This window comes from Mastomys coucha, unplaced genomic scaffold, assembly GCF_008632895.1.
Source record: "Mastomys coucha isolate ucsf_1 unplaced genomic scaffold, UCSF_Mcou_1 pScaffold19, whole genome shotgun sequence".
NCBI classification, from domain to species: Eukaryota; Metazoa; Chordata; class Mammalia; order Rodentia; family Muridae; genus Mastomys; species Mastomys coucha.
This window is the reverse complement of record NW_022196901.1, coordinates 20,625,878-20,635,574: the sequence shown is the minus strand read 5'-3', so window position 1 is coordinate 20,635,574 and position 9,697 is coordinate 20,625,878. Positions and strand designations below refer to the sequence as shown.

The window sequence follows — 9,697 nt, the reverse complement described above, 5'->3', positions numbered from 1 at the left end:
GTGGTGGGCACCAGGGGGCATGGTGGCCACTAGGGGGCAGGGTGGGCACTAAGGGGAATGGTGGGCACTAGGGATGTAGTGAGCACTAGAGGCATGGTGGGCACTAGAGGCATGGTGGGCACTAGAGGCATGGTAGGCACTAAGTGTACCTAGGTGCTAGAGTGCTTGCCATGCAAACCTCAAAGCCTAATAAGGATTAATTCCCTGAACAAAAAAAAAGAAAAAAAGAAAGAAAGAAAAACACCAAGATGCTTTAAAGCGTGATTCTGGCAAATGTGGTGGCTAGTGGCTCACACTCCTAATCACAACACCAGGAGACTGAGGCAGCAGGACTGCCATGAGTTGAAGCCAGCCTGTGCTACATAGTGAGTCCCAGGCCAGTCTAGGCTACAGAATACCTCAAAAAGCATAGTTTTGTGTTAAGATCTGGGCAGTTCAGTGCTAGGGACAAGCACAGGATTCCTACCTGCCACCAGCTCAGTCCACAGGCCAGTGTGCGTCTCTAAACCATTAGAAAACATGCTGCCATCACCAGCTTGTTCTTACTCCATCCCCTCCAGTGACTAGATGCAACCGTCATGAGTCCCTTACAGCTTACACACACTAACCCCAGTCCTCAGATAAAACAGCACTCAGATGTCTCTGCTCTCTCCGACATCTGCTTCCTCCCTCCCAATTCCACTCGCGGATGGGGAAGAACACAAGGCTGGGAGATGGCTCCTCTGGTGAAGTGCTTGCTTGCTACCTCTGTCCTGAGTTCACATCCCCAGCACTCATGTAAAAGGTTAGGACGATTAGCGAACACACCTGTGAGAGGCAAGGCAGGAGGACCCACGTGGCTTGCTGGGCAGCCAGGGTAGCCAGAGCGGAAAGCTCTGTGTCAAAAAATAAAGGAGAACCAGCAAGATGGCTCAGCACACTCCACAAAGACTAAAGCCCTGAGCTTTTAAGATCGATAGGGTAAAAGAGAGAGCCAGCCTGGTAAGCTGTTCTCTGTCCTACACATGCAGCCCACAGCCTTCACGCTAGCCCCCACTACCACACAAAGGCTGTAAGTGTAATTTTCTACTATAAAAATGAGGAAGAAGGGCTACCTCAGCAGTCAAGTCCTCACAGAGGACCTATGTTTGGTCCCCAGCACGCTTGTCTGACAGCTCACAGTGCCTGTAACCCTAACTCTAGGCCCTCTTTTGGCCTCTGTGGGCAACCAGCACATATGTGGTTCACATACGCGCACATACATATACCTGGAAGAAACAGGAAATTCCCTCAACCATATTCAACACTTGCAGATTCAAAGTGCAGTGTGAGCAGTATAATTTTTTTTTGTATTTTAGTAATGAATTTGAATATTTTTAAAATTCACCATAGGTACCTATTTTTAGCAAATGGACTTTTCCAGGTTCACATAAAATACCACCTCCTCCCATTTCTTCCTAGAAACTGGTTGTTTTTCCCATTTGTACATATGCTACACCAGGGAAGGGTATGCATGTGTGAGCGATGGGGGTAGGGGAGCAAGAGAACCAGGAGAAGGGCCAGGAGGAAACCAGAGGCAGAGACGAGGGGAGAGACGAAAATCTGGGTGGCTTTTGGCTTGCTTGCTTCTATCTTTTTTCTTTCTTTCCTTCTTCCTTTCCAGGAAAAGTGTCCTATGACATGTACCTGCACTTACCCCACAGGCCTTAGATCATGCCCTTTAGGCAGAGGCCGGGAAGAGCTCCTGGTACAGTAAGCTAAAGCAGGCAGAAGGCAGCAGCTGGGCATGGTGCCCGGCCCTAAAATCCTATCCAACAGGTAGTCAGCGATAAGCAAGAGCAGGGAAAGTGCCAAGCCCAGCGGGCGAGTGTGAGACAAAGTAACTCACACTGTCAGTTTCCTGGCTTCCTCTATTCTCTATAACCTCTGTGTGAGCTCAGGAGAGGAAATACAGAGGCCTGTAAGACCCTGAAGCCATACCTGACAATCCCACCCTCAAAGACTTGCCCTGATAGACATTAAATATGTGGAGTCCATAACTATTAATCTTGTAGTTACCACCTTCTAAGCCAGACAACTCTAAAAGAGTATGTATAGGAAAACACTGGAAATCATTGCAACCGAATTTAGAACCATTTAACAATATACTTGCATAGAAAAATCAAAAGCTAATTCATGTGACTTTTAATATGCAGTTTCTGTTGTACAGCGTTGCTGTTTATGAAGTCAGCATTTTATTCCTTGACTACTTTTAATGTAAAAAGACTGTTCCATGGAAGGAAAATATGTTAAATATGTTAAATAGAACACTTAGAATCAGAGATCCCAAGAGGTATTTCTTCTCACTTCTCCACGCTGTTTTTGTTTGACAGGACACTTACGTACCATAATCAGAGCCCATAACTCAGATCTGTTCCCTCTTACAGTAGGATCTAAACACTGGAAAGTGACATCCTGGCTGAGGTTTCTCAGCTGTAACGGAATAATAGTCACAGTGTCCACTTACTTCTCAGGGGCAATGGAGATCACAAGAGCTCCCACCCACGCCTCCCTCTCTGGACCTTGTACTGCAGCTCATGGTACTCACCCTTCCTCCCAGTCTAAGAGACCCACACACAGATCAGGCACACAAGACAAAACCACCGGGAAGGTTCCTAAGAATGCCTTCTAAGCTGCAGGAAAAGGCTTCCCTTCTACTACTGAGCAGAAATGTATGAAGACTCTGAAGTAGCAACACAGGAAGTTGGACAGCTGTCCTGAGGCACCAGAGAGCCAACAGAAGAGTCCACACTAAAAGACGGCTCCATCTCCAAGCTGATGAGTTGAGCAGCCCAAGGCAGCCGGGCTCTGGCCTTCCTTATCTACAGGGTGCTAAGCCTTTTAGGATCTTGATATTTTTCTTGCACCTTCTGGTATTTGCCTCTAAAAGCAGCCTGATTCATGCCAAAGTCTTTAGGAGGACTTTGCATTTAAAAAAAAAAAATCTAAGTACTTTGGAATTCACAGGAGCACTATTTCCCTTGGTTCCAACTACTCACCATTAAAAAATAATGGTCCTCAGGTTCAGCACGAAGATACTTAAAGACCACTTGTTCCATGAACCTTTCCATAAGATCCCAGTCTTCAACGATGCCATGTCGTATAGGCCACTGGTGCAAAAAGGACAGAAGAAGCAGTGTCACTGCAAGAGCACAGAATGGAGGCCTCCTGGTGGGCAGCTCCCAGTGTTCAAACACAAACAGCATGCTTTATAAGGTCCTACTTATACAGTGCATTTACAGCTGCGCCTCTCAGTACGCGGAACTACCTGATGGCCATGGGCACTCATCTACCATGCAACTCCCTCTGGTCCTTGTGTGTTTACAGAAGACTGACTGGCTTTGCTGGTGAAGAAGTGGAGAAAGGGGCACTACCGTGCACTGCTGGTGGGCTGTAAGCTGACAGACCTATTACAGAAGTCAGTGTGAAGGTTCCTAACAAGAACTAAAAACAGAGCTATGATATAGCCCAGAGATACAACTGAAGGACTCCAAGTCAATAAACCTCGGAGATATACGCCTGTCCATGGTGACCACTGTGTATTCACAGTAGCCAAGAAAAGGAACCCGGCTAGATGTCCGTCAGCAGGTAGATGGATTCCTTTTAAATGTAGTACTGATACACAATGGACTTTTATTGAGCCATTAAAAAATGAAATCATGGGGCTGGAGAGATGGCTCAGCAGTTAAGAGCACTGATTGTTCTTCCAGAGGTCCTGAGTTCAATTCCCAGCAACCACATGGGAATGGCTCACAACCATCTGTAATGCAGTCCAATGCCCTCTTCTGGTGTGTCTAAAGACAGCTATAGTGTACTCATATAAATAAAATAAGTAAACCTTTAAAAAAAAATGAAATCATGACAATTGAAAGAAAATGGATACAGAGGTATATTATTAAGGTAAATAAAACAGGCCAGACAAACAAAGCCTGTGTGTTTTCTCTCATATATGGGACCTAGATGTAAACCAATCTCTCTCCCTCTGTCTGTCTCTCTCTCTTTCTGTATATGTGTGTGTGTGTGTGTGTGTGTGTGTGTGTGTATGTGAGTGTAAGTGTGTTTGAGTGTGCATCTATGTATATGAGTGTGTGTGAATGAGTCTGTATGCATGTCTGTGTATGAGTGTGTATGTGTATCTGTGTATGACTGTATGTATCTGTGTGTGTGTGAGTGGGTATGTCTGTGTATGTGAGTGTGTGCAAATGAGTCTGTGTGTATGTCTGTGTATGAGTGCGTGTGTCTGTGAATGTGAATGTGTGTGAATGAGTTTGTGTGTGTGTCTATATATGAGTGTGTGTGTCTGTGTATGAGTGTGTGTGTGTGAGTGTGTGTGTGTGTGTGTGTATGTGTGGGGGGGGGTAAGGGAGAAAAAGAGAAGGATGGAGTTCATGTGTCATGAGGGCAGAAGGGAGGGACCTGGCAAGAGTGAGCAGGTAGACCAGAGAGGTCATGAGGTCATCAGAGGAAGTAGGGGAAAAGAAGAACAAAGTACAAAGACATGTGCCTATGAAAATGTCAGGATGCAATCCATCGCTTGTTATGCTAAATTTAAAAAGTAATTTAAATTATTTCTTAAAAAAAAAAAAAACCACATGCTTTGGGGGTTGGCAAGATGGCTCAGCAGGTAAGAGCACTGACTGTGGTCCTGAGTTCGGATCCCAGCAACCACATGGTGGCTCACAACCATCCATGATGAGATATGATGCCCTCTTCTGGTGTGTCTGAAGACAGCTACAGTGTATTATGCCGGAGTGAGCAGGGCCGGAGAGAGCAGAGGTCCTGAGTTCAATTCCCAGCAGCCACATGATGGCTCACGGCCATCTGTTCAGCTACAGTGTACTCATGCACATAAAATAAAAATAAATAATCTTAAAAAAAAAAAAAAACACATGCTTTAATATTAGTGCTTCTTAATCACTCAGTCTTCAGTCTCCAAATCTGACATGTATGTTAGTCAGCCTGCACCTTCCCAGAAGGTCAGATCTTGCTCACCCTGCTGACAACTGTGTGACTCGGTACTCCACTCAGAAATCCACCTCTTCAAAAACAACTCCCTCTGTTCAACTAACCACCTCTACCTGAGTGTAAGACAGAAGAGTGTCCCACAACTCACAGGTACAACCTCCAGACACAGCCATGCTCTGCTCCGCTTGCCTCCGCTCTTACACAAACACACTGCCAGCGCGACTTTACCTTGGTAGCGTAGGTAGGTTTATCAATGGCTTCATCCCCTATGAAGAAGTCAAGGTCATCAACTCCTCTCAACACCCTCCTTTGGGCTTGATCAACTACCTTTGCAGATTCTCGGATGGCGATACCTGAAGGGAAACAGATGTTTTTCTTTCACAAAGATGCCAGCATTCTCCATGCATTATCCAAATTATCAGGAGCAGTTAACATAATCTATATGTCCGTACAAGTGAGCGGTGATAGCTATGGCTGTATCTGGGCTTGGGATGCTCACAGGAGGCGTGGTGAGCATGTGATGTAACAGAAACAAACGACTCTTTTCCAATACCATCTCAGGGTGATGCAAGGGAACTGCTTTTAACATCAGCACCGAAGCAGTGTTATTAATCGGCCTCATCTGGAGGAACCCCTTAAGAAATCAGGGGATGTTATGGACCATATACCTAGCACAAGTTGATTGTAAGATACAATTGGGGGGGGGCAAAAGTCTATACAACATAGAAGATTAAGGAAAACTGAAAAATAATATGTATATATTCTTAAAGTTATTTTAATAAAATGACATCAAATAGTTCTTAGAGTCTATTTACAGACAGGGGGAACTGTGCCTTCCAATTAAAATGAAGTTATCAGGTTATAGACTGGCATCTACTGCAAAAATAGAAATACAATTATTCAAACAAAAGTATCACAGAAGATCTTAACAGTAAATATTTGCAACTACACTTGGTAATAAGTAATCATATAAACTTCACTCCAGAATTTAATATCCAATGAACTGTGAAGCACTCCACAAAGAATCAGTTTGCACTAACATTCCTAACCCTGGTCACAGGAGCTCCCTTCAATTCCTCCTCAGGTCTCCGGTGAAAGCCATTCCCCTGGAAACTTGCCCTGACTACCTAGCAGGTGTGGGCGTGTTCTCAATGTCCTCTGGCCCTTCCTACTCCCATTAATACATTCTTCATAAACATCACCAACCAGTCCACCACTGAGACTGGAACAACTCCAAGTATGTCTTCTACTACATCGCCAGTGATTTGCAGGCATGTAGGGCTAGGGAGCACTCTGCTGCTAGGGAGCACTCTGCTGTTAGGGAGCACTCTGCTGCTAGGGAGCACTCTGCTGCTAGGGAGCACTCTGCTGCTAGGGAGCACTCTGCTGCTAGGGAGCACTCTGCTGTTAGGGAGCACTCTGCTGTTAGGGAGCACTCTGCTACTAGGGAGCACTCTGCTGTTAGGGAGCACTCTGATGCTAGGGAGCACTCTGATGCTAGGGAGCACTCTGATGCTAGGGAGCACTCTGTTGCTCCTCCGTATGCACACAGTCACTGAGCCCTCAGGGGAGCCTATCAGGTAGGCACTACTATGTCAACAATCAAGGTCAAGCTGCTTCCAAGAGACAGAGCCAGGCTTCGCACCTGAGCAGCTGCCACCAGTGAGCACCAGAGAAGTGTGTGTTGTGTTAATAGTCTACTCTACCGAAATACTGACTGTGAATTTGGAAAATGGTCAAACTATGTCAAATTATTCTAACATAAGCCTAATTCTGTAATTATGACAACAAAACCTCCTAAGAGGTTTAGTGTATGTCTGTGAAGCCACAGTCATCATTGCAAATAAACAGGAAGTCCTCAGAGTTCCACCATGAAAATCCTGTGTGTACGTCAAAAGGGAGGGTAAATGATCTTTCTGATGTGATTGTACTTCAAAAAGTGAAATCCCCTTTGCACATGGAGCTCAGCACTTACAGGCTAGCTGCTAGGCATGAACGTGCTCTCAGCATGAAAGGGAGGAACACATCTAACCACCCCCTATGCAGGGCTGCAGCGCTTCATAATACATACAGACACTCAAGTACATACAGGGACACAGAACACCATACTGAATGCCACACTGAAAAGCAGCAAGATGGAACCACTGTGGGGAGAAATCAGGAAACACTGTGACAATGGATTCATCCAATAAGTCACCTTTTAAAAGTCACTCTAAAGGAGTACCAGAGTGAATAAAAGGTACAAACTGCTCCCTAGAGCAGATCACAATAGGGACAAGGCACGTCCACACAGGGGTCCTTATTCACCTTAAGTCAGAGGTGGTGACACTGTACCCAAGCCTCACCCAGAGCTATCAAGTGGCCCAGGACGGCCCACTCCTGCTACAGTGCGACCTTTAAAGCAAATCCAACTGCACACCTATCTGGAATTGTACGATACACTTGCACTAAATTTATCTTAAAATTTTTTCCAGGGCTGACATGATGGCTCGGGGGTAAAGGCACTTGCCACCAAGCCTCATGGTATGAGTTCAACTCCAGCACTAATGGGTAGTAGGAGAAAACTGACACCAGCAGCTTGGCCTCCGACCTTTGTACACACTGTGCCACAAGTACACACACACACACAAACACACCAATAATAATAAATAATAGTAATAAATAATGTAAAACATTATTCCAAAACAAATACCCATACACATAACATTTCTAAAAGTAGACTTTCTGATACCCACAAATTATTCCAGAGGCAAAATTAAAGCAGCATCTTAAGAGTAGTGGGAGTCTTTTTTTTTTCCTGAGAAGTTCATGAAAGTAACAGTGAAAAAAGCTACAGAGCCCTGGCCTCCTTCCCACCCATGCTAACACAGACCCTTTCCAACCAGGTGTCCAAAAAGGCCAAGGGGAAACCTTGCCCTTTGACCCCAAATTGCCAGAAACAAAGAGACATTCCCCCTTAAAACAAGATAAAGAATCTCATAGCATAATAAACCATATAGCAAGAATCTGAAACATCAACTTAAATCAGATCAGATGGAAATGGCACAGATATTACATTACCAAAACAAGGGCCCTAGAACAAGACCATAACATTCTTCAGGAGAAGTTTCAAAGAACTTGCACACCCATTTTATCAAAGTCAGTTCCCTGGAACAGAATAGGGTTATACTGTTTGGTTGGCTTAGCTTTGGCTTTTGAGACAGACTCTTGCTGTGTGGCCCAGGCTGGCAGTTAAATTCTCCATCCTTCTGCCCCAGCCTCCTGATTAGATTACAGTGCTGGGTTATCCTGCCTAGCTCCCAGTCTGTTTCTTTGTATCCAGTTTGTTGCTACTTCTCTTTTGGGTTTTGTTTCCCCTGAGGAAAGCTGCACAGTAAAATCCAGTCTCGTTATGGCCCACTCCATGTTTGTAGCTGTCTATTTAGTGGAGTTTGGTGGGCTCCATCCATCCTTGGCACCGCTGAAGTGAATGAAATCTTGTTAACTCTCTCACCTTTTTGTGGATCTCGCTTTAAGCAAAGAAACAAAACCCAAGTGTCTGAATAGACTTCTTGTGTTCTGCAAATATTAAAAATGTGTTCTGTATGTGTGTTTTATGTAGTCATGGAGTGTTTCCTTACAGTAAGGCTTCAAGTACACAGAGAGTAACTCTTTGTTTAGCACGTTTGAAGTTAAGATAAAATAGTTAGAAATACTATGAATGTCAAAACCATCACAGCAGAACTGCAGGAGTCAAATTAAACAACTGCCTTTAGAAAAACAACTAAGTGTCTAGAATACATCATGTCTTATTATTAAAAATCATTGTCTTACATTTTCTGTTCAGAAAGTAAAAAATGACATATAATCAACATGAAGAAGACAAACTGTTCTGGTCCTCCTGCCTCTGCCTCCCAAGGGTTCATCCAGGCATGTGTCACTGGACACAGCTCTTAGAACATTGTTTAAACCTGAAATAGCACGGCCATAAAAACCTATATAGAACCACTAACGAAACACGCAAGTCAGTAAGACAAAGTTCTAATTACTGTTTTTATACAAGTTCTAGCCAACATAACACCCACACCCACCCACACCCACCCACCGCAGACCAGCAGGATGGCTTGGGGAGTAAAGGTACTTGCCATCAAGCCTGACGAATTGAGTTCAATCCCTGGGCCCTACATGATAGAAGAAGAGAACTGACTCTTGGAGGTTGTCCTCTATCTTCACATGCAGAGCATGGCATGTGCACCCCACATACAATAAATAAATACATGTTCCAAAAGAACAAGCAAATACAAACAGCCACAATAAGGAAGCAAAACTAAGACCAGAATTAGAAGCCAAACATAGCCGTTATTTGCAAGCAATACAATGGCCTGCCTGCAGATGGAGCTGGGAGATGGTCCAATCAGTAAGGTGCTTGCTATGCAAGCAACAGAACCTGAGTTTAGGTCCCCAGCATCCAGGTAAAGCCTGAGCAGAGTCTTAGTATCCAGAGTCCCAGTGCTGGGAAGGCAGAAACAAGAGTTCACTGGCTGGCCAGGTGGCCTAGCAGAGTTGATGGACTCTAAGGTAAGAGAAGGATACTGTCTCAAAAATTAAGATGCAGAGCAATGAACAAAGACATCAACATCAACCTCTTGCCTCTGTCCCCAGGCATTCACAGGTGCTCGCATCCACATAGTGCATATACCACAAAAACAGAGTGGGGGGGCAGAAAGGGAGGGAG

At 44.7% G+C, this 9,697-nt stretch overlaps 1 protein-coding gene across 4 annotated transcripts in view; it reads right to left on the bottom strand.

Moving 5' to 3' along the window:
- Positions 1-9,697, bottom strand: part of Actr3b (actin related protein 3B) — a 103,936-nt gene that overhangs the window by 37,824 nt on the left and 56,415 nt on the right. For 3 of the 4 annotated variants that reach the window (XM_031380231.1, XM_031380233.1, XM_031380234.1), the window contains 2 exons: positions 5,212-5,336; positions 3,018-3,128 (listed from right to left, as the gene is read on the bottom strand). In XM_031380231.1, coding sequence (XP_031236091.1) covers positions 3,018-3,128; positions 5,212-5,336 — 236 coding nt within the window. Of the gene's footprint in view, positions 1-3,017; positions 3,129-5,211; positions 5,337-8,043; positions 8,153-9,697 lie in introns of those variants that run through there. The other variant, XM_031380235.1, reaches the window with a different exon arrangement.